Raw genomic sequence first — 25,100 nt, forward strand, 5'->3', positions numbered from 1 at the left:
TAAAGAATATTTAAAGCACAAATTATAAACTATAAATTGTTTATATTTTGTAGCTTCTTTACTGTAAACGGAAAGAAACATATACATGTTGACATTACAACACTTAGTTTAAAAAATGTGAACAACACTCTTGCAGCTCATTGTCCAATATAAAAATAATTTTGAATATTAACATTCTAACATAACATTTAGTCTATTTAGGAATATACATTTGGATTTTTTTTAGTTTGTCACGATTAAAATCATTTAAAATAAACTTTAGACAGTACCACTGTATCGCTTTTTTGAATCTAAAATGAGTTTAAATTATATCATATCCTCCAGGAATCCTCAGCTCATATGAAAAACAATTTCTACTTACAAAGCTAACTAATATTAGTTATTTAACAACATCAATAAATTTATACATAGTTTAATATTTTCACAACTCATCAACCACGTCTTGCTGTCAATGTTTGTTGTCTTAAATATATAAAATAGGATTAAATTTTTAACATAATAATTAAAATAAATAATTATGTAAATATTAAGATACAGTAAAAACTTTAGTATAATCATTAAGTTTTATTGTTTATTTGGGGAATAATTATGTACAATATAAAACAATGTGCAATATCTTATTTATTTTATACTTCCAATATGAACAGTTTGAGGAGCTTTGTTCGTGACTTTTAAAATTAAATATATTCCACAGGCTTTGTGTTGTGGGAGAGAGTGAGTAATTGGGTTTTACTAAGTCAGTTGCTTGAACCTCTAGGGCTCCAGTGTGCTTGAGGCCCTACAACCTGACTTTAATTCTTACTTACCTATTCTGATCCAAGCTTAATTAACTATCCCAACACCCACAGAGCTTTGGCATGTTTTGTTAAACATGTATAGTTCTGTGCAGTTAGGTATATACAGGATATTCATAAAAGGATGTCACAAAATTCTGTGGCTGATAGTACTTATATCAAACAAAAGATGTTATATAGACATAGGTCGAGAGATGTCTCGTTTAGTTGCTAGTTGCCATTAAAAAAAATTTTTTCACAAAAACTAAAATCCCTCAAACCAATAAAGCCAAAGAAAACATTTGAGATAGGTTTGAATACATAAGAGGAATATTAAAAACATTTTGTGTAATTTTCTTTAATATTAACAAAATGGCTCCTGTTGAACGTTTTTAAAATCAAATAACAAAAAAACCAGTATAGCTATAAAAGATACACAAGATACTAACTATTTAGTACCCTTTATACCAATTCCAACGGTACTTTTGCCAAAGGAACCTGTCAAAGGATAAGTGAGGACGATCATTTTATAGGTACGTCTGCACAAGCTGGGTGCAGTAAACTAGTCTTTTGATATGTTTCAGCTGTTTAAGTAAGTTATAACAAGTTTACATTAAACAAGTTACTATTAAAGAAAATGACACAATGTTTTTAATATTCCTCTTATCTATTCAATCCTACATGCCAAATTTGGTTTCTTTAGCTTAACTAGTACAAGAGATAGTAATTTTTTTTGGAATAAATAAAAGATGGCGGCTAGCGGCTAAACAAGACATTTCTTGACCTATGTTAGTATAAAACTTTTATTTGATATGATAAGTACTGTGTCACAGAAGTTTGTAACACCCTGTATATTATCAAATTATAATCTACCATAACTCTTTAAGTGAATGCACTGTTAGGACGTTCGATTTTTCCCTGAAAAATTCCTGTGTCCTTCATGTCTTAGTACCTTTAATTAGTAAATGCTGATTTTGCTTCTATAAACCATGTTTGTTGTTAAAATAGAATCTATTTGTAATAATTCATTAAAAGCATACAAAAATAGATTACCTGTGACTAGAAAAACTTAGATTAACCAGTTATATGATATTGGATTTACTAGATGTGATCATGTTTGGGATTTACACAATAAGTTGTATTCTATGTATTCTCCCAATAGAATACAGGTATTGATTTAATAAATATCAAAAATAAAATGCTTGCATACAATGTGCTAACTGAGCCCAGTGTCCTTAGTTAAAAAAGAGGCTTTAACAATGTTTTGTATGTAATGGGTTTTCATTTTGATTCATTAGTAAGTAATCTATACAGGCAATAAGTAAAATAGTAAAAAATAAAAAAAATTGTAAATGTTACAAAAAGATACCCGATACACATATTTTAAACAAAGTTAAGTCATTTAATTAATTTTTATGTTATTCCCCTCAACTTCCTGAATGGTGTAAAATAGTAAGGTCCTAGTTTAAAAACGAGTTGTGTAGAAAAACAAATCTGCAGTAATAATCATCATATTGAGGTAGCAAAAATGGCTCAGCACTGTGAAAAATTTAATCGGCACTTGGAGTGAACACTCCCAGAGTCCATTACTGATTTTTGCTAATATTTATATTTATCTACGAGTATTTACTGGCAGATGATGAAAGTGTAAGATTAGGTTTACTTTATTATATACTAGATAAGTTAAAATTGCAAACAGTTACGTTTTTCAATAATATCTAATTTTTATTTCCTTCTATACATATCTCCAATTCAGATACTCTTAATTTCACTACCTCAATATTTCTGCTGTAACTATATAGAATATTTGTATAACTTACTTGTTGAAATGTTCATTTTTCTATAGATTTTATGCATCTCTTTAAGTTTTTAAATATTTTGTTTGTTTACATTTCAAACTATAACAATATAATTAGAAAAATCAAAGCTTAATATGTAACACAAAACACATATAATTATCAAATTCAGGTATATATTACTAAGAAAGATTTAAAAAAGTATAAAGCAATGACAGATAACAAACAGGTTAGTTTAAATCATGCTTAAAAAATTATATATATATATATATATATATATATATATAAATAGAAGTATACTATATATAAAATTATATAGTATAGTGTACACACACACACACACACACACACACACACACACACACACACACACACACACACACACACACACACACACACACACACACACACACACACACACACACACGCACGCACACACACACACACACACACACACACACACACACACACACACATATATATATATATATATATATATATATATATAAAATACACATATATTCTCTACTATGTATTAGAAGTATATGTATATACATCTAAGTATTAATGTTCCAAAATAATCAGAAAGTTTCAAAAGGATATTAATAGAATGAAATAGAAAATTGATTTTCCATCCATACTGTTTTTGTCTTGTATATTGTAATGCAAGTACACGCACAGAAAAACACAATTATACATATAGGCTACACTCACTGTTTAAGGACATAATTCTCAGCATTAGTTTTTTTGTATTAAACTAAACAAAAGAATTGAAGTAGTGTACAAGTGATACAAAAGTGAAGCTGCAGAATGGTGGTGCAAGCAAAGCTCCCTCCCTCTCTCATAATCACATTAACTGTGTTTTCTCATTAGCTATAATGAACGTTATTATATACTCTTTGCACCAATTGCTCAGAATTGAAGTAAACTAAGGACAGCTACAATTTTCTTTACTTGTCTAAACTACTCATTGAATTCTTAACTAAGTACACTAATTATAATTATTCTACTTTAATTTTGGTTTCATCTTGAGAGCAATAAAATTATATCTTAATAATTGCTAAATATTGTAAACCATTTAAAATGTATTATTAAATGTATTATTTAAATATTACTACTTTCAATGTAAATTTGTTATTCTTGTTATAATAAAAAAATTGTAAATCTGTACCAGTATTAAGTACCAATCAGGATAAACATAGTTGTTCATCCATCTGTCTGTCTGTCTGTCTGTGCGATACTCTTTGTAGAAAGACCGTAGAAGATCCTACAGTCTTGAAATTTGGAACATAAATTCTTGTTGGTCTAAGGAAGAACACTATTGATTTTAAGGTCAAAAGGTCAAAGGTCAGTCTATCAGTTTGTCTGCCTGACAGTCTTGGGATAACTCGTGATAGAAAGATCCTAGAGACTTGAAACTTGGGACATTGGTTCCTCTTGGTCCAGGAAAGAGCTCTATTAATTTTAGAGTAAAAAGTAATTTGTCTCGTTTTCTGTCCATCTGTGTGCTACTTCTTTTGTTACATTCTGTCGAGAGTCTTCTTCGAGAGTCTGTTGTTTCTGTTTATTTCCTTTGAAGAAATAGGACCTAAAGATTAAATCAAATATAACTTTAAAATATAAGCCTATCTATCCTGTAGTAAAAAATTTAGATACTGAAAGAGTGATTTGGTATAGAATATATGCAAACAACTATCTGTTTTTACCACTTACTTGTAACATGAACTTTATAAATGTTGCAAACAATTTTTATTTCTCTTTTAAGTGTTTTAAAGATATGGAAAAACTATGTATTAGCTATCAAAGTAACTTTTGCTTACAAGGCAAGCATTATAAGAGATTCTTATAATGCTAGTTTAAAATATAAATCAAACTTTGAAGCACTAAGATTTTTATAAAAAAATTTCACAAAAAATAATTCAACACACTAATATGAGTAAAATATTATTCAGACAGAATTAATTAATTTTTCCAGTTAAAATTAGTATTTATATTCTTGTTTAGTAATTGTCAGTGTCATAAATAACTTAATATTTTATTTTATAACCTTCTTGCTCATTTTGCTTGTGTCACCAACTGAATTAAGTTAAATGTACTATCTCATTGTGGAGGAGAACCATTGCGTGTACAATAATGTAGTTTTTATGCTTAGGGTAAGGAAAGATTTTGTCTCTGCAGATAATGAAAATCCTTAAGTGATGAATCTAGTTCTCGTGATGAGGTGTGATAGAATTCAGCTATTAGTTTAAAATTGAAAAAAATATTGTAGTATACTTTGTGTAACAGTTTATCAAAGAATTAAAGGATTTATTAATTCAAAACATAAATTGAATACAGTAGAGTCCCGTTAATCCGACCTAATTGGGACCGAGCCCTATTCGGATTATATGATTGTTCGGATTAGCCAGAATTACAGAAAAATACGGTTGAGAATAGGTCTATTTTGTTATAGAATTATCAACATTTTTTTTAATATGTTTTCTGACTGTTGCATTGTATTTCTTGACAAATAAACGTGTTTGCGAATACTAAGCACATTTACCGTATTTAGTGTGGGAGTTATATTGTTAAGCAATGTGAGCGTACTGGATATTGTACGGGTCCACGCGTTACGGGACGACGAGAACCTGGGTGATAAAGGAGAGTTGGTGCCACACGCAGACGGTGCAGCAGCGCTTAACCTTGCACTACGATACTTAGAGCAACAGGCTACTGCTACACCTGCCGATATCATGTTTATGACACGATGGTGAAACTACGCGTCATCCAATAGACTCTCTTCAATGCGACAGAAGACAATAACTGAATTTATGTCTTTTAACAATTAATATTGTACTCAATAATAGTATCAGTACTGTACGTCCAATTTTTGTTTGATTTCACTTCTTAATACAGTAATTTAACTCATACTTAACCTATAAGTTTCAATTTGGTACTGTATTTAACTTCATTATTTATGTACTGTACCGTACACAATTTGTCTTAATAAAATATTGTATGTCTATTTAATTACAGTTTTCTTTATTTATGTACGAAATGATGCACCCATTTTCATTTTTTAAGTAATTAGTTCCTATAACTGTTCATTGTCGTTATAAATAATTCCTCCTGGACCTGTTCGGATTAACCGACGTTCGGATTACACGTGTTCGGATTAGCGGGACTCCACTGTAATTATAAAGACGTCACATGTACAATAGTCTGTAACTAAAGTAAATCTTACAGTGTAAACAACAATACTAGAAGTAAAGCGTATTGGCATTCTTTCCAGAAAAATCGTTTTTATTTTACATAGACAAGGTCTGAATTTGCATCTTTAATGTCAGTAAGTAAGACATTATAAAGTTTCACACATAAGTAATAAGGTTCTGGGGTGAATAAGGGTATGGTTCTTCTCTATAAATATGCAGCATTCATAACCCATCAAGCGCAAAAGGGTCAGAATTTTAAGCGAGTTAAAATGGGGTATCCAGGACTCATAGTGGTTGAGCTTTAAAACACCTTTATGTGCACCATTTTTGCATTATAAAAATTCTAATAAAATTCTTGCCAATGAAGTCCATTTTTTTAAATGAGTCGATGTAGAGGGTTGCATTTCGTGTGAGGCTTTACTCTTGCTATCTTTGAAGCTGGTATTGAAAATGATAAACATTGTTCCATTGGGAGTCCCAATTTCTATCTGTCAAGGAAATGACTAGATGGTTACATTGGTCCTATAGGTTATGTTGGCAATGAGGAAAACACAGAATAAACAAAGTGTATTGTGAAAGTTATTCAGATTTTTTGGTATTTTTTATCAACATACGCAATAAAGTTAGCCTAATTAATTGGGTTGGGTGGTTTCATACAAACTGCAATGCCATATTCAAAGCACATTTAAAGGGTTTTTACTGAGTTTAGTAGACCGTTATTACTAATCTAATATAGAATCAACAGTGCATGGATTTCATGTATGCTAGTTTCTATAACTGATTTTCTTATGTCTGTTAAATGTTTTAGAGATCTAACTTTGTGAAGACCTAGAGTCTTGAAGATTGAATCATAGTTTATAACTGAATAACAGTGATATAATTTGCAATTAGTTTTATTAATTGTAAAACAGGATTGTGCCAATAAAATTCATTATTACATTTAAAATTAGCCACTACAAAGTGGCTGAGAGTTTAGTGTTTCTTATGAAATGTTTGCAACAACTGCTTCAGTTTTGTTTCTTAAGTTGATAGTACATCTGATGTGATATCAGCTGATGGAGGGCATGTGGAGGCTTAACATCATGTCATAAACCAATGTATTCTCTTATGTATTTCTTTAACGCCTGACTTCTCATTCAAAGTCAATACATTTTTGTCAATATATTTTTGAAAGTATAGTAAAGCACCTTCATATTCATGGAGCATTTAAATAATTTTTTTCTAACAATCATGTTGAATTCCACTGAAGAGTTTCTTGGAGAATTTTGATAATCAACCTGTAACAACTCAATTATTTCAAAAAAAGTTGGTGGCATTGAAATAGGCCTACATTTGTTAAAACCAAATTCTATTTATATTTTAAGTAAACGATTTTTAACTGCTGCATTAAAATTATCTGGAATATCTGACTTATAACTTACAATAACTTTTGATAAAATAAAATACAATTAATTATGTGTTTGCGTAAATAATATTGTAAAACTTTACAGAATTAAACATTTTCTTCATTAACTCTCTTGTCTGTCTGTTAAGTATACATTTTGTAATCTATTTTAAGACACCTTGTGAAGACATACAAAGTTTAATTTATAAAACTTAGCTTAAAATTGAATACTATAAACTATAGAAATATAACAAATACACATATAAAAATACACTAGTATCACTAGTTATCATTAGTAGATGCAGTTTTTTCAGTTGCATAGTATTAAAACAGACACAAGTGACCTTGATTTAGTAGCTTGTATGCAAAACACAAAAATGTACAGTGGACTGTGAGGTTGTATACAACAGATATACTTGTATACAATGGATCTGATCTATTTGGTAAAGGGTAGGCATATGTTGTATTGAGTCAAACTAGATTGTTGAATAGATTAAACATAAACGTGCTTCATTATACAATACTTTCTGGGTAAGACATTGTACAATGAAGTAAAAGAGTGGAAAGAATGATCACTAAAGATGATGAATATATTTAAAATTTGCCAAATATCTGCATCTGTTAATGATTTATTGTAACAATATTTTCAAATATTTAATAATGCATTAAGTTGTAAAATTGAAGTAAATAGAAATCTTTAAAATTTAATGTTTAAGATTAAAAAGCAGAATATGAAAAGTTATTACATTGTTTTAATATATTTTTAAAACGGATTAATATGAATAATATATATCCTATATTCACAGAGTTATAATCCTATTTAGAATTGAATTTTAATGGAGATGAAAGTACTTTTTTTCTGAAATTCAAAGCTAAAAACATATAGTTGTTCATTGTTTTATTAATCAAAGTTTTTTGTATTGAATTCCAAATATACATGAACATATATATTTCAGGTCCTTCCTAGATAATTTTGTTTGGGGTGGAATTTTTGGCTTATGAGGAGTGAGGGAACAGTTCTGATTAGTGTTCAATCTCAGCATTGTCATCAGTACAGCCATGAACAAGCAAGAAGTCCCTTCGTCTGTTGTACAACGGATTACCATAAAGTTTTTAACCAATGAAGGTTAAACCTTCAGAAATTTTAACTCGTTTGCAGGCAGAGTTAGTGGACAATCTCAGCATTGTCATCAGTACAGCCATGAACAAGCAATAAGTCCCTTCGTCTGTTGTACAACGGATTACCATAAAGTTTTTAACCAATGAAGGTTAAACCTTCAGAAATTTTAACTCGTTTGCAGGCAGAGTTAGTGGACAACACACTGTCCCAGAATCGTTTGTTTACGTGAGCGAGAGAATTCTAGTGTGGACGAGAACGGGTTAGTGACTAAAGTCATGATTGATGCCCAAGGACAAGTCTTACAGATGACGATATTCGTGCCAGCCGCTCGAGAACTTATTGATCGTGATCGCCGGTTAATCACGGATGAGATTTCATCAGAAGTGTGCATCAGCTATAGAAGTGTTCAATCCATAATCAATGATCAACTCGGTTTTAGAAAAATTAGTAGTCAATGGGTTCCAAGGTTGTTGACTGAAAACCAAAAACAGGTCAGGTTGGTGATCACTGGAATGCTTCTGGAGAAAGGATGAAAGTTGTCCTGTGAAAGCCCAAACTTGTCTCTCTGCCGGAAATATCATTGCAATGATTTTTTTGGACTCTTGGACAATTTTATTAGTTAATTTTCTTCATGGTCAATGTACAGTGAATTAAACTTACTACTGACAGTTGTTATGGTTGGCGAAGAACACCTATCGAAATAAAAGATGAGAAGTGCCCATCAGAGATGTCATTCTCCTTCATGACATTGCCAGTCCTCACACCACGGCTTTGGCAGGGAATTCACTATCCCATTGGCTGGAAAGCCCTAGAAAATCCTCCTTATAGCCCTGACTTGGCTACCTGTGACTATTTTTTGTTCGTGCCTATGAAAGAATCATTGTGAGGAAAACGATTTGAGAGCATTGAAGAAGTCAAGGAGTACATGCTCAATTAGGTTACAACTCGACCTCAGACTTTTTATGACCAGGGAATACTGATATTTCCAAATTGGTGGCAAGAATGTCACGGCGGTGATCATGCAGCAGATTATATTAAAAATGTTAAAATAATAATAAGTGTATGAGGTTATCAAATAAAAATTAAAAAGAAATTACCGTTTATATTTGATTTACCTCTCGTAGAACATTTTTCACTCTTTCTATTTTATTTTAATAATTAGTTTACAAACTTTATAATTATTTTCATATATTTTAAACTGTAATGATGCTGATCATTCAAATGTTTAGTTAAAACATGATAAAATATAAAAAACTGTGTGTGGTGTCATAGCTACATCTTAAATAATCAAAATAATTTTCAAATTTAAGAAGCTTTAGCTTTACAGCTCTGATGTTGATCTTATCTCATTATGTGATCGTAAAAATTTAGTTGGAAAAGTAGTGTGTCAGGCAGAAAAGTTTAATGGCCAATAACTTTTTTTTAGCTAGTGTACACGCTTTATAACTCTGTCAGTTCCAGTATCAATGTTATATAAAGATAATTTGTCTCTACACAAAATCTTCACATTAAATAATTTTCTCAAAAATTGTACGGGTTTTTTATTTAATTTCAAATTAATCTTTCCTATTTAATTATAAATTTTCAGTTACATTAAACGGCATAAGATATTGAAATTCTATGTTTAAGAAATGCAAAATTGACACAAGTGCCTGAATGTTTTGTATATCACAAATATTTTAGCTAACGACATGAATACATGGAAACAAGAAATTATGTGAGCAGATGATTGTTGTCTGCTGGCTGCTTGTTGGGTAGCACAGGTCGTTAACTTGCTTGAATGCTACTGCTACCAACGTTTCTCTCGTACCAGTACAACTTTTATACTGTCAAGAGGCTTAGTGTTGGCACTGTTTTGATCTATGAACTTAATGAACCCATCATTAGAAGTCAAATAGATTTATTCCCAATTCCTGATTTTAGTTTAATCTGAATAAATATAATATAATATATTATAATTTATTAATATAAATTAATCTGAAGATTAATTCGTAACAATCATGTAGACTGCAACAGTTAAACATGTACTATTAGAATTTTTGCATTTAAATTCATTCCAAAGATTGTTTTCAGAATTGTTGTTCTATTTTAGGGTAATAGGTTACATTTGTTGGGTAGGGTAAAAGTTTTGGAAAGCAGATTTAAAACCTGATTTAATTGAATATTTAAAGACTATTTTTCACATTATGAAATTGAAATTCTCATGTTTGTGAAGAGGAATATATTTTAAATCCATGCTTTTCTGTACAAATACAAAATTAAACAGGATTCATTAAATAAGTTTCCACATTTCGAAATGGATTGATCTCCATCATTGTAACTGTAAAGTCAGTTAGAAGTAGTTTTGTGAAATCAGTTTTAAAAGGCTTATTGCTCACAACATGTCTGGAGAGTCACTGATGGGCTTGAAAACTACTTATGACTCACCACAACGGTCAGCTGTGTAGAGTCATGCGTCAACCACCATGCCTGGGTCGTTCCACAGTCGTGAGTTTATGATCAGGTTACTTCTGTACTGCTCGGTCTGATGCTGAAATGCAGTCTTCATGTTTTCCATCTTACTCACCTCTACAACAGTGACACTCAAAGAGTTTATACAAAAACCATTTCTCAATTCCTACTTAGTATCAAAATTAGCACAAAATGTTGTTTAAATAAGTTGTTGTACTTCTTAATATTGGAAAATATAACTGTGTACTCTGTAAATCTAACAAATAATTTAATGTAAACTGTAAATTAAATTGTGCCAACATATCTATGAAGTTTATCTCTACAGTTTTCTAGTTATATAGAGTCACTGTATTACTACTCTAGAATCGTATAAGTTATACTAAATGATAAAGTAGGAATTATCATGTAACTAAGTGGATGAATCTGGAACCATTTTGCAGTTTATAATAGAATAGAAATGCAAGAGAAACCTAGATGTTCCAAGTTTTAAGCCTCTAGGACTTTTTTTATCAAGAGTTATGGCATGGGCGGACAGACAATGATTTGTTTTTAAGAACAACCTATTGGGTTCTTAATAACAGACATTATATATACATAACATGTTCTAATGTAATTTGACAGCTAAGCATTACTAGTATTTTTTTATACTTTGTATAATCCTGTAAGCAGTTCTAAGATAATAAATTGAAATGAAATCTATCAATTTCACAGTATAAAGTATACTTTAAAAACTTTTTCACTTACATTATTGATATGATCTTTCCAACTTAATTTTGTATCAATAAAACACCCAAACAGCTTGACACATTCATTGTTGAAGTCATAATCTGAAATAAGTAATATATTTTTTGTTCCTTCCACATTGTTCAGAAGTTTATTTGAAGAAATCAATTGAGTGTATCAAATTGAGCTATTTCCATAATGGTATGTAATACAGCTACACTTTTATTGCTATTCTATAAAGTTTGAGTCATCGTCCTATATTACAGATTGTACCCCAATACATCTAGGTAAATCGTTCATCATCACAATGAAGAGAAATGACCAAGAACTGAGCCTTGAGGGACTCCCAGTGACACTTCGAGTAATGCTGGTTGCTCTATTGTTTGCGATTTACCAAATATGATTCTAAGATTTTTATTGAGTGTTTAGATATGCCATAAATTTATGTACCAAATATACTATACAGATTATTTTAAAAGTTTATTTTTTGGGTAGAATTTTTTAAACCTTTTCTATTTAAAACCAGATATACAATGTTTACGACACTTGCTGTAGATAAATAACAGCAGCTGCTTGCAATACTTATGTGTGGTGTGTAAGCTAATTTGATTGTTTTCATATTTATTTATAAAGTATTTTTAAGAAGTTTTCTTTTGTATGCTTACAATTTATTTAGAAGAATGATAAATAAAATTACAATATAAATGTGTTATGGCAGTGCCGGAGCTTATATTATAAAACAAATTATCTTTATGCTGTCAATTAATTTCTGAATATACATATAAACCTTAGAGGATCATTGGTCGCTATAGATATATTTGTTACGAATCAGCTCATTATTATTTAACAAATATTGGCTTATTGAACAAATTTGGCAATGAATTCTTAAAACTGTTTTGAGTAAATGCTCTAATTAGTCTCACCAAGCTTCCAACAATTATTGATAATTTAGCAAGTTCTTTAATTAGTAACTTCTCTTAGTGCAAATAATGAAACTCATTTCAGAAAAAATATTGTCTTTATTATAATTGGTTTTAATAAAGCTGAAACTACTACATAAATATTCTTGAAAAAAATGTAACTAAATTATTTTGGTGTAATTTGCGTTAGTTGATAAAATGTATTATATTTTACATAGATTAAGGTAGATTGATTTGTTTTATTAACTGACAAAATTTGTTTATTCCTTCAATACTCAATTTCTAATCGTTTAAACGTTATTAGATGTGACAGAAGCAAAATTAGTTTTCAAACAGTTTACCAAGAAGATATTTAAGAATTTTATTGATTTAAGCCTAACATTATGCTGTATTAGAAAGTTTGAACAACTAATTATTATTATACAGATATTGGGATGTTGTGCTAATAAAAAGAGCATTACATAAAAATTATAGTTTTTCAGTAACATGAAAATAACCAATGCTTATTTGAATTGTAAGTATTAAATTTTAGAAATTTTTTGGAAAAACAAATTTTTATTAACAATAGTGGCTTGTTTAGTTAAACATTTATATGTGAATACACATGTTGTTGTGTATTAATAGAAAATAAAACTAAAATTTGGTTAAGAAGTGAGAAGGAGAAACATTATTGTGCATCTTAAGATATAAAACAGTTTTGAAAGAATACTCTCAGTTCCCTAGCTCTGAAGATATTTATTAAGGATCTGACCTGCCTGTGTTGTCTGCCTGTGCAATAACTCCTGAGAGAAAGGTTCTAGAGATATAAAACTTGGTACATAGGTTCCTCTTAGTCCAAGGACAAAATTTATTGATTTTTGAGGAAAAAAAAGGTAAACATGAAAAGAAAAAATCAAATTCTAACAATTTTACTTATTTATGAGTAATTGTAATAACAGTGAGACAGTTAAAGAAGTAACAAATTTAAGCTGAGAATAATTATCTAACATTTTATCGTGTGACACAATAACACGTGTGAGGAAGTTACTTTGTTGGATTGGTGGGTAAAACTTTTGTTATTTTCTGTTGGGTCCTCTAATAGTTTATTGTGTCGATTTATTGACCTTCCCTGTTCAATAAGATTGTTCTCTCCCATCATAAGCACTAAAGGTACCTTAATGGGGGTTTTAATATATTAAATGTAGTCTTGTCTTGTTCTGCAAATCAAAACAGGTCTTTGCTACAGTTGAAAATGGGCGCCTTCAAATGGAAGGTGTTTAAAAAAATTACATTAAATTATTGTGGTTGTCAGTTATATATTGGTAATATAATATGACACTGTATAATATTGAAGTGATACAACAACACACCCAGGTAACTGTGTCTGTACACAAGTAACTCCAAGGTATCACTGATGACTGTCAGCTCGTAACTGTCAGTGACATCTAGAGCTGAGTTATAGCAGTCTGGATGGCTGTAATGGCTTCCTTCCACATTATTATTTGGTAGACTCCTCCTTCACGTGCAATATCATTAGGCAGTGAAAAACAAAGGTAACTCAGTACAAACATGTTCAGTAGGAAATTAGCATTTGATGAGATGAAAGTGAACAAATATTTCCTTCACAAGTATGGCTCGTGGAATCATCACTATGTCCATATTTAAACTAGTATTTTTCTATCGCTTTGAAAACCATTAGTTGATGTGAACAGTATAATGACAGTGCCATAAAGTGTTTCATGTTGAAAAATAATATTGTAATAGAGAAGAGAAGTGAGAAAGGTCAACAGAGTAGCCGAACCGAGCCCAAGCCAGTGTCAGCAATTATTCAGCTCCATCCAGCAGACAATAGGTCTCACTCACCTGCATTCTATATTCTGTTGTTGTGCCCTTTATCAACATGTTGAGTCTTCTCTGAGGCGTTTGTTCTTGTAGATGTACTCATTCCATTACATCGTTAGTTTTTAACCATAACTGTTTACTGTATATTTTTCAATTATTACATATAGATACTACTACATTTTTAGAAAGTATCTTAAGTTAAAATATAACTTAAACAAATTTTTAGACACAACAAGTCCATTTACTGTATCATGGAAAGTGTATATATATATATATATATATATATATATATATATATATACATTTTCTTATTATTTATTATTAATTATTTTTAAATGACTTTTTTTGGTATAATCACACATTAAACTTGTAAATGTGTAAAACTTTACAATCCAGTACTATTGGGATATAAACTCACAATTTTCAAAAATTTTTGTACAAAGTAACAGTGTAAAATGCATGGTATAAAACTTTATGCTAAAAAAATCGGATTAGAGTTATTAATTTTTAATAACACAGCCATTAAAATCAAACTTAACTTATCAATTTAGAGTCTCATAACAAACATTTGGACACTATTAAAAACTCTTCTTTTGCCATGTCAGGTATATTTTTTTAAACAAAAAGGCAGTCATATAAATTTTGAACATGGAATGGAATAGTAAATAAGCTGTTTAATTTTATTCATATAATTTATCAAATAACTAAACCGAATATCTATTTAGAACAAAGAGAAGTATGTGTCACAAGAAGGGGTTTTCTTACATACTTTTTTATTTCTTCTTTTGTTCTTTTCATATCCTTGTTGTTGGATTACCACGTTTTGAATTTATGGTTAGTTTTCATATTCAGATCTTGGGAAATGTTATCGTTTCATCATTTGATTTAGTAAAATTTAAAAAGTTACATATACTGAAAAACATTGAACACAAACACTATAAACAAACACAAATATTTGTCGATGAGCAAAGCCCATGAGTCAACGCCAACAACTCATATAGATTTAATGGATGTACTGAGTTATTTATCTTACCTTATCAAGCTCCCCCCCCCCCCAAAAAAAAACTGCAAAAACCTTTTTGGGACTCTCACATTTTAGACAGTATTCCTTTTTCTCTGTATCTTAATTGTTTTGTATACATTTTTTGTCATGAACCTAATTTATAATATTAAATGGCAAACTCAGTTTCAAATGTTTAAAATTTTTTTACGTCATCCAAATTTCTCAAGATTGTTTTACACTTACAAAGATGTTCAAATCAATGTAAACTGCTTATTTATGTTTTACACTTATAAAGATGTTCAAATCAATGTAAACTGCTTATTTATGTTTTACACTTATAAAGATGTTCAAATCAGATGTAAACTGCTCATTTATGTTTTACACTTATAAAGATGTTCAAATCAATGTAAACTGCTTATTTATGATCCTTCCTCCTGAGAAAGTGAATAACTTCTAGTAACACTAACAATTGATTCTTAGGTTTTAAATTATTTATAAGATGTTCAAATCAATGTAAACTGCTTATTTATGTTTTACACTTATAAAGATGTTCAAATCAATGTAAACTGCTTATTTATGTTTTACACTTATAAAGATGTTCAAATCAGATGTAAACTGCTCATTTATGTTTTACACTTATAAAGATGTTCAAATCAATGTAAACTGCTTATTTATGATCCTTCCTCCTGAGAAAGTGAATAACTTCTAATAACACTAACAATTGATTCTTAGGTTTTAAATTATTGTACTTAGTTTCATTTGTGTAAGCTGAAACATTTAAAAGTTATTAAATGTTGGTATTTTTCAGTACCTATAATCATGATGCAAGTATTTCTGTAATTCAGGAGCATCACACATAGCCTACTCTAATCAGGATTGATGGATCTAGCCTTTATAGTGAAGCTACAGGAACTGCAGTGATAATAATAAAATACATGATTGTGCATGTAACGATTAATTTTTTCAACTTAAGGTAATGGATACCTCTAGACGAAAACTGTGGTATTGCATATACAAATAGTAAGACATTAAGATAAATACTAGACAAATGTAAACAGAGACATGAGCATAGTGTAGTCTCACAAATAAATGTCCTTGTTTTATTTTTAATTTCCTACGTATTTCTTCACCAGTCATTTTGGAAAACCACTCACTCCTTCATACAATTGCTGAAAATGATCTGTGAAACAGCTTTCTGATGCTTAGAGAAACAAAATTGTGGCTGAAAGAAAAATAGTGAAAGTAAAGTATAATATTCTTCTTAGATTTTTGAAAATTTATAATGGCACAAATATAATTTAATAGAAACTAAATTTAAAAATTAATAAATATCAAGTAAATTGGACTGCAAAACAAACTTCAAACTGAACCACTTTCAAAGTGACACACTTATGATAACACCAAACAATGATTTATATGTTCTTGAAAATAAATGCTAATGTATTCGAAGAAGTGCTTTGATAACACATTTCAAATTCTCATTATTGTTAAAACCATGAGTGTATACTTGTTCATTTAAGTATCCCCATAAGTAAATATCACATAAGTTAAATAGATCACAGTGGCTAATGCAATAAATTACTTCTTTTTCCTCTGCGCTTCAAACATTATTTGCCTGTTGTAGTACTCTCCATCTCTTCCTCGGGCAATCTGTGCTATATATCCCTCTTATTATTTAGTTTTTAGAATTCTGCTGATTGTTCTACACTAAATTTATTCAATGTCTCTGCTGTATTCACATGTTATGTTTTATTCTATAAATCTAAAAGTGTTTTGTTTGTTCCACTATTGTGCTGTTTATTATTATTTTATTTCTTGATTCTTTTCTTTTGAAAGCCATTACTTTTGTTTTCTGTGTTGATATCTTTATGTTGAATGTTTTTACAGATTTGTTCCAGGTTATGCATACCAAGTGTAAGAGGTTAAATGTAAGAAAGGACCATATGGTCCTAATTTCACCTCATTAAAGTGTTTCTATTCTATACTGGTATGGTTCTATCCATTTTCCCTTATGAGTGTAAAGTTGTCAGCATACAATATTGAATTGAATTCTAAGTATTTTTGGTGTTTCAGGCAAAAGCAGTTGGTAGAGTGCTGTTTGACCAAGTCTGCAAGCAGCTTCATCTACTGGAAGCTGACTACTTTGGACTGGAATACCAGGACTCAAGCGGTACGCGCTACTGGTTGGACCTGGAGAAACCGTTGGCACGGCAAGTGGGTCTGACCTTAGTAGATCCGCTGCTGTACTTCTGTGTCAAGTTCTACACCCCGGATCCGGCCCAGCTGGAGGAGGAGTTCACCCGTTACCTGTTTTGTCTGCAAATTAAACGGGATCTATCACAGGGCCACATACAGTGTAACGAGAACACTGCAGCTCTAATGGCCTCCTACATCGTGCAAGGTGGGCAGGATAAATATGGATTTGTGTCTAAATTTTTGTTTAAGATAGATTTTAACTTTAGATACCTTCTAAAAATTATAGATTTACGTTTGGGTTAAGCAACAAAAGAACTCTAAAGACATTTTAAATTGTTTTAGTTTGTGAAAAGGAAATAAGAATATTTTACAGCAGTCAAGTTTTCAATTGGAAAACCCTTTTCGGAAGGATAAAAAATATATTTTTCCATAATGAATCCAAGTTTGTAAATATTGAGAGTTAAATTTTAGAGAAGAGTTGCTGAAGAAATCAATATGCTTACTAAATGTTAGCATGAATGACAATGCAATTGCATAATTACAATAAATTGACAATCACATGTAACAAGATATTTTTTATATGCTAAGAAATTTACGTTCACCTGTTATATACTTGCAAAATAAAAAAAAAATAATATTTTAAAGTTACACTTATAAGTGTAATAATATAAAAATAATGAAGTAAAGTTAAATTGTCATATTGTACAGCGGAGTGTGGGGACTTTGTAGCCGAAGACTATCCTGATGCATCCTACCTCTCTACATACAAGTTTGTGCCTCATCAAGATCGCGACCTGGAGAGGAGGATCATGGAGAATCACAAAAAACATGCGTAAGTTGTTTACTGGACAGATTATAATATTGATATGGGATATAATATGATAAAAATTTAATATTTTCAAAAGATAGTATTTAAAGGATTTGTATGAATAAAAGTGAAATACCATATACCGACAGTCCACCAACTCATCACTTTTATTTCAGAAACAACAATGTTCGTTAATCTGAAAAGTTGTGTGGTGTTTTCAGTCATGCTGTAGGTGTGCAATAATGCAGTTAATGCAGAGTTTTACCCTCTTCCATACAAGAGACCTGAATCTTGCTGCGAAATGCCATTTCCTGTACAAGTTGTCCGAATCTGCATCATGAAAAACTCAAAATTGTTCTTAAAAATTCCAAATGCAAACTAAAATAAGGCACTAAGTACATAATTTTGAATGTATTTGCAAACAAAATTTGAATATGTTAACCTTGTGCTTTTATGTGTTTTGACACCTGGGGGAGAGGATAGATTCCAATCCTTGAAAGACAGTGTTCTATTTTTAACTTTGACAAGGTAAATTTCTGCAAAACTAGTATCCTTTCAATTCATCCATCATCAATAATAAACTTTAAACAAAAACTCAAGTTACATGGTCTATAAATAGTACAGAAACTGTTTCTAAATCAAATTGATGTGGTTTCGTTTTACTAAATAAAGATCTTGCAATAAAAAAATAAAGCTATTTGCTGTTCAGTATTAGTAAACGGTTTGTAATCAACATATAAATTGCCATCTTAGATTAATTCCTTCTTTTAACATGAATTATGATATATTTCAATACCAGTGGTCTCCTCCTCAAAAGAGTTTGCTCATATATGTTATTAATAACAGGGGTCAGTCACCAGCAGAAGCGGATTTAAACCTGTTGGAGACTGCCCGTAGATGTGAACTATACGGGATGAAGATGCACCCTGCTAAGGTATTTTGTCTTGAAAACATTCAAAATATATTCTATAATAGTATTATTATAGTTTAAATTTCAACTTGGTAATATACCGTAGTGCTCAGTGTAATATTTAGAAAGAAACCAAGTTTGGGCAAAGAAGGTGATTTTATCATTTTCAATTAAAATAATGGTGCTGACATCTGAAATAATCCCATTGTGATTTTACTATTTGTCTATGTGATTTTGGAGATAAAGTTCTTTTTGATCCCAGCGATGTAGAATGCTTTTATGAGGCTTTAGTGTATTAAGTTACTAATAAAAAACCATTAATTAGGACTTAATTATCATACAATCATATTTGAATTGATATCACAAATGAGTGTTTATCTTAGTGGTAGAATCTACAACCTTTCCTTCACACACAGAATATATAATCTAGTATACTCCTCAACATGCCTGCACTCAGTTGAGCAGTTATACTTCTCATATATATAATCTAGTATTACAAGCAGCACCACAGAGATCTGAATGTAATTAGGCCAACACATACACTGGGGGCTTGCCTTGGCAGTCTCAATAATTAACACACAAATTCTACCTCTCCACTGTCGTACTCCTCAACATGCCTGCAACCAGTGGAGCAGTTATACTTCTCATATATAATCTAGTATACTCCTCAACATGCCTGCACTCAGTTGAGCAGTTATACTTCTCATATATAATCTAGTATTACAAGCAGCACCACAGAGATCTGAATGTAATTAGGCCAACACATACACTGGGGGCTTGCCTTGGCAGTCTCAATAATTAACACACAAATTCTACCTCTCCACTGTCGTACTCCTCAACATGCCTGCAACCAGTGGAGCAGTTATACTTCTCATATATAATCTAGTATTACAAGCAGCACCACAGAGATCTGAATGTAATTAGGCCAACACATACACTGGGGGCTTGCCTTGGCAGTCTCAATAATTAGCACACAAATTCTACCTCTCCACTGTCGTACTCCTCAACATGTCTGCACTCAGTGGAGCAGTTATACTTCTCTATCTATGGATGCTCTAATGTAAGATTTTTTGTTTGTTTAAATATAGCAATTACTTCATTATCTTGTTAATATTGTCAGGTATACATTACTAATCTTGTTTACTATCAGCCTGTTTGACTTAAATTATTCTTATGTTTATAAGGTTTATTATAATATATTTAGTTGGACTGTCTGTGTAGGATCATGAAGGGGTACCACTGAATTTGTCTGTCGCTCACATGGGTATCGTCGTCTTCCAGAATTACACTAAAATCAACACTTTCTCCTGGGCTAAGATTAGGAAAATAAGTTTTAAACGGAAACGTTTCCTTATCAAACTTCACCCAGAAGGCTATGTAAGTATTTAACTTTCAGCACTGTCTTAGCTCTTAAAAATGTATATTAAATATGTTTTAAGTATGATTTTATTCATGGTTTTTTATAAACCCTGTGCCTCTCTAATTGTAATACTCGTACTAATACTCTTATTTAGGTAAGTTGTATTTGATAAAAAATATATTGCATCTTTATTTATAAAATGAACGTAACGTTTGATGACAAGTAAATTGATTTGTCACAATAAATTATTGTGCACTTATTTTTATCATAGATATTCATCTGACATTTAAAAACAAATGGTATGTCATATAGTAATATTCTCTCTGTATAATGCGAGAAGTCCATTATGAATGTCTACAGTTTTTATATTTTTCTTTTACAAAAAACTGCAGCAAAATAGGTTTGCATTACAAACAGCAGTTGCTAAGATTTTCAGTGGCAGCGGCCATTTAGGTTTACAGTTTTGGCTCAGAAAAACAGTTTAATAACCTTCTTACAACATTTGATGACACATATAGGCGTGTTAGATCCACTTCTCCATTCTCAGGGTGGAATCAAAATTTTCTTGATTCAGGCAGCATTTATGATAGTAATAAAATTGGATTTACACTTAGGGGTCATTCATTCATCCTAAAACTTGAGTACGCCAGCCAAAAACTAGTTTTTTGCACTCCCCACCGGGTAAAAAGAGATGTTCAGTACATTCTAAATCGTTCAAGAAGTTTAGTGAAGTGCTGTAATTTACCAATGAGCTCCCTGTGAGATATCACCCGTCCTTTAACCAATGTTTCAAAGGCCTAGTGCCTTCTCCCTCGCCAGATCATTTACGATGTGCTCAGCTGTCTCCTCGTGCTGCTTGCACATCGTACACATTGGGTCTCTGGCAAAGACACCCATCCTGTGAAACCCTCAAGGCTCATTCAGATGACAGTGCCTTGTAACAAGCGCTGTTATTTATCGCAAAATACTTGGGGGTGATTTACATTTCTGATTTAACTAATACCCGTATTAAGATTAATTTGATGTCCTATTGTTTTGAATTAAATTGATGAAAAATTCTAAATACTAGTAATAAAACTGTTTATAAACATCACAAAAGAGCTGCATAGTATATATAAATTGACAAATGATGTCTGCAAAAAGCAGAATTCACAGCAACAAAAGATGAGATATAACAGTGACCAAGAATTACTTAAATTTATTTTTTTAAATAAGATCAAATAGAGCTCACACTTATACACTTCCTCAGTCCAAATGACCCTTTTTTCTGTTGAACCTTGTTATGTATATCTAGATCTAAAATTCTATAATCCTTCGTCCTTTTATACATATCCCAATTTGTTTTGTACTGATAGTAAAAATCATTAAAAATGTAATGGTCTTAACAACAGGCAGTATACAAAACACACAAGTTATGATCTGTTATTAGAGGCATTTTAGTTCTAGAATTATTATTAATTTTCTTAGATTGTCTGATACAATTTTTGAGACATTTGTTGTTGTGTTCCATGGTGTTGGTGCCCCTTAGACTGAGGTAAACGTATGTCATTGATACAAACTGTACTGTGTGTCATCTAACATTTGCTTGCATTCATTAACATTAGTTCTTCCTTTGACAAACATTGACTTATTTTCTTAGGTACTTTGTAAGATATTTTTGTGTTCCGTGTTGTTGGTAGCCTTAGATTAAGGTCAATATGTCATTGCTACATACAGTAATGTTTTTTACCTACATCGTTTAAAGCAATGATACCAAAACAACCTAAAAAAGTGAGAAAATATGTAATAACGTGAGAGGAAAGAATTGATGAAAAGAGCCTGGTATCGAAAGTACTTATCACTTTTAAAGTACTTACCTCCCAAATATGTAATTGGTGGAAGGACTATGCGACTAGGCAAAACCCCACAGCTCTGGTACTCATCCTTTTCAGTGTAGAATAATTCGATACTGCCTCGAAGAAGCAAAGAGTGAGATCCAAACTTGTGAATGAGAATCTGCACTGTACAACAACTATATATCATAAATCCGGTCCAAGTGAATATGTATGATAAAACCATGATGTTATTGGCCTGGCCATTGTATTTATGATACAATATCAATTACTGGTTATCTCTATTGCCAATGGCACACAGGATCTCCTCACCTCTTTTAAAGACAACATATGGCTTATAGCATTCTTCTCTAGTATGAAACAAAGACCCTTGTACAACTAACATCAGATAAAGCCATATCCAATAAATTGTATTTACGAGTAGTATCTTGATATTCCTACACTTGTACTCTGATCCACCACTTCTACACCCAGGTATTTATAAAATACTTAATTCTCCACCATCCCAGTTAAGGGCATTCCTAGCCCAAAAGAGGTACCCACGAATGTCATAGGTTTTTGCAGAAGTCTCAGATTTCAGGGGTAGCCAGAAATAAAGGAGGTTCAAATGTTGTTTTATGATAAAGAGCAGATCTCTCAGAAAGAGTGAGAGAAAACAAGAGCATTCTGAACTCACGTTTTCAACTCGTTTGAAATAGGAGACTTGTGTGACGATAAGGAATGTTGTTATGTAAGTTTTACAACAAGCATCTAACAAGAAATGGTAAAAACTAGAGAATGAACTGTCATACACTATTCCAGTTTGACTAAAGTACACGCCAAGCTATACCATTTCAAAAAACATACATCTGTGGAGAATAAATGCACATTCTCATAAAGTAAAAGTACCAGTAGTTGGTATTTCAGCATATAATCCTCAAAAAAATGTTCACAACAAGGCAAAGAGTATCAACAATACCATCACTCATATAATAAACTTGTGATCTTATCTCACTTGTTACTTCAAACCGTGCCATACTCCGTTCATAGAGGTTTGGTGATATTTATTCTCTAATATATTTGGCACTCCTAACTTTGTTGAATGCAAAATATTAGCAGTAGCAAAATGACTTACAGTGTGAAATGACTAGTATTTATAAAATAGATAAATAAAAATACCTTTTATTTCCAATCATTTCTTATTTTACAGGCTGTTTTTCAGAAGAACTTAGCTCAATAAATATGAATAAATAAAATTTAAAATAAGATTTAAAACTACACAAAACTAACTGAAAATTACAACTAAATTAGGGTTCCAACAAATCTTGTTATCATCAATTGAATTTGTTACTGACTAAAATCTGATTATGCATAAAATCCTTAATTCTAATTTTAAAACATTCATGATGGATTTGTTTAAAGTGGTTGGGGAGACTGTTAAACAATTAGTTGTCAAAGTAAGAGAAGCTTCTCCTCCTCAACTCCAAGTTAACCTTTGCAAAGTCAATTGAATGCACAACATGGTGGGTCCATTTTGAGAGACTTTCTCCTGGTGTGATAGTTTCCCGTTTAGATATTGTGGCTCCCCATGGGATAAAATCTTTGGATCATGGTGCAGGTCTGTATCCTGCGTGTTGTTTTCAAAAGGCTAGCATGAGATATTTGGTTGAAATGCTCCAATTTAAAAACAAAATAAATTGCAGAGCTTTGCATTTTCTGGATTTGTTCCATGTCTCTCTTTGAGATTCTATTACCGTAGGCAGGATAACAATAATAATAAAACAGAAAATACAAAAGCCTGCATTAGCTGCAACTTTGCAGACTCAGACAGCATATCTCTAAACCTTGGTAGTGTATATGACATATGACATGATTGGAGAATGTAGCATAACACAAGAGTCTTCACGCTGTCACACAGCCAAACTCTCACTTTGCCACTAGGAGCCTCCACCAAGTTTCGTGGAGAATATTAAGTAGAGTGCACTTGCCCACATTGGGTTTGAGGCGATTGTTGTCAGACCCTTGAATGACACTCGGAGAAATTGCCTCATTAATATCTTCGGTTCTAAGCTTGTCACCTAGCATGTATCTTCCAGATATGATTACACCCATCCGATTACACTTTTGCCAAATTCATAAAAATTCATCTTCACCATCAATAGCTCATGATTTATCGAATCAAATGCCTGCGAGTAATCCATCACGTCTGACAGCCAACACCTTCTGTGAATGTTTTCATTGACATGGTTCCTTCCTTAGACAGAGACTGACTAGTTTTCTTATTATAATTGCTTGTGAATAGTTGAAGATTGTTTAGAATGACTAAAATTAGGTTTCTATCCTACTACTGTCAATCAAATAAATTGTCTTGTGTTTCTACGGTGACATGTTTCATACGCTTTCCTTCATTGTCAGACCTTTGTAGTGTGATCATAAATTTAAAATACATAATAATACACATACAAATAAATAATATCACTTGAACTAACTAACATAAAACATTATTAGGTGCGATACTACATGCAGTAGATCTCAGCGCGTCAACTACAGTTTTTATTTAGACAGAGACAAACATGTTGATTCTGCTAAATACTATCGTGTGCTTTACATTGTTTTCGTTGACATGTTTTCATGTTGGTGCCCCTTAGACTGAGTTAAACTTTTGTCAATGCTACAAACTGAACTATGTCTCACCTAACATTTGCTTGCTTATATTGACATTAATTCATCTCCAGATAAAAATTTACAAGTTGGTAATGTTGTTGGTGCCCCTTAGACTGAGTTAAACTTTTGTCAATGCTACAAACTGTAATGTGTCTCATCTAACATTTGC

At 31.2% G+C, this 25,100-nt stretch overlaps 1 protein-coding gene across 4 annotated transcripts in view; it reads left to right on the plus strand.

Annotated features, from left to right (window-relative positions):
• The window catches only part of LOC124359566 (FERM, ARHGEF and pleckstrin domain-containing protein 1-like), a 171,631-nt gene that overhangs the window by 78,681 nt on the left and 67,850 nt on the right, over nucleotides 1-25,100 (plus strand). For 2 of the 4 annotated variants that reach the window (XM_046812425.1, XM_046812426.1), the window contains exons 4-8: nucleotides 17,256-17,583; nucleotides 18,087-18,210; nucleotides 19,033-19,120; nucleotides 20,318-20,473; nucleotides 21,985-21,990. In XM_046812425.1, coding sequence (XP_046668381.1) covers nucleotides 17,256-17,583; nucleotides 18,087-18,210; nucleotides 19,033-19,120; nucleotides 20,318-20,473; nucleotides 21,985-21,990 — 702 coding nt within the window. The remainder of the gene's footprint in view (nucleotides 1-17,255; nucleotides 17,584-18,086; nucleotides 18,211-19,032; nucleotides 19,121-20,317; nucleotides 20,474-21,984; nucleotides 21,991-25,100) is intronic. The other 2 variants (XM_046812427.1, XM_046812428.1) reach the window with 1 other exon arrangement.

This window comes from Homalodisca vitripennis, chromosome 4, assembly GCF_021130785.1.
Source record: "Homalodisca vitripennis isolate AUS2020 chromosome 4, UT_GWSS_2.1, whole genome shotgun sequence".
Lineage (NCBI taxonomy): Eukaryota > Metazoa > Arthropoda > Insecta > Hemiptera > Cicadellidae > Homalodisca > Homalodisca vitripennis.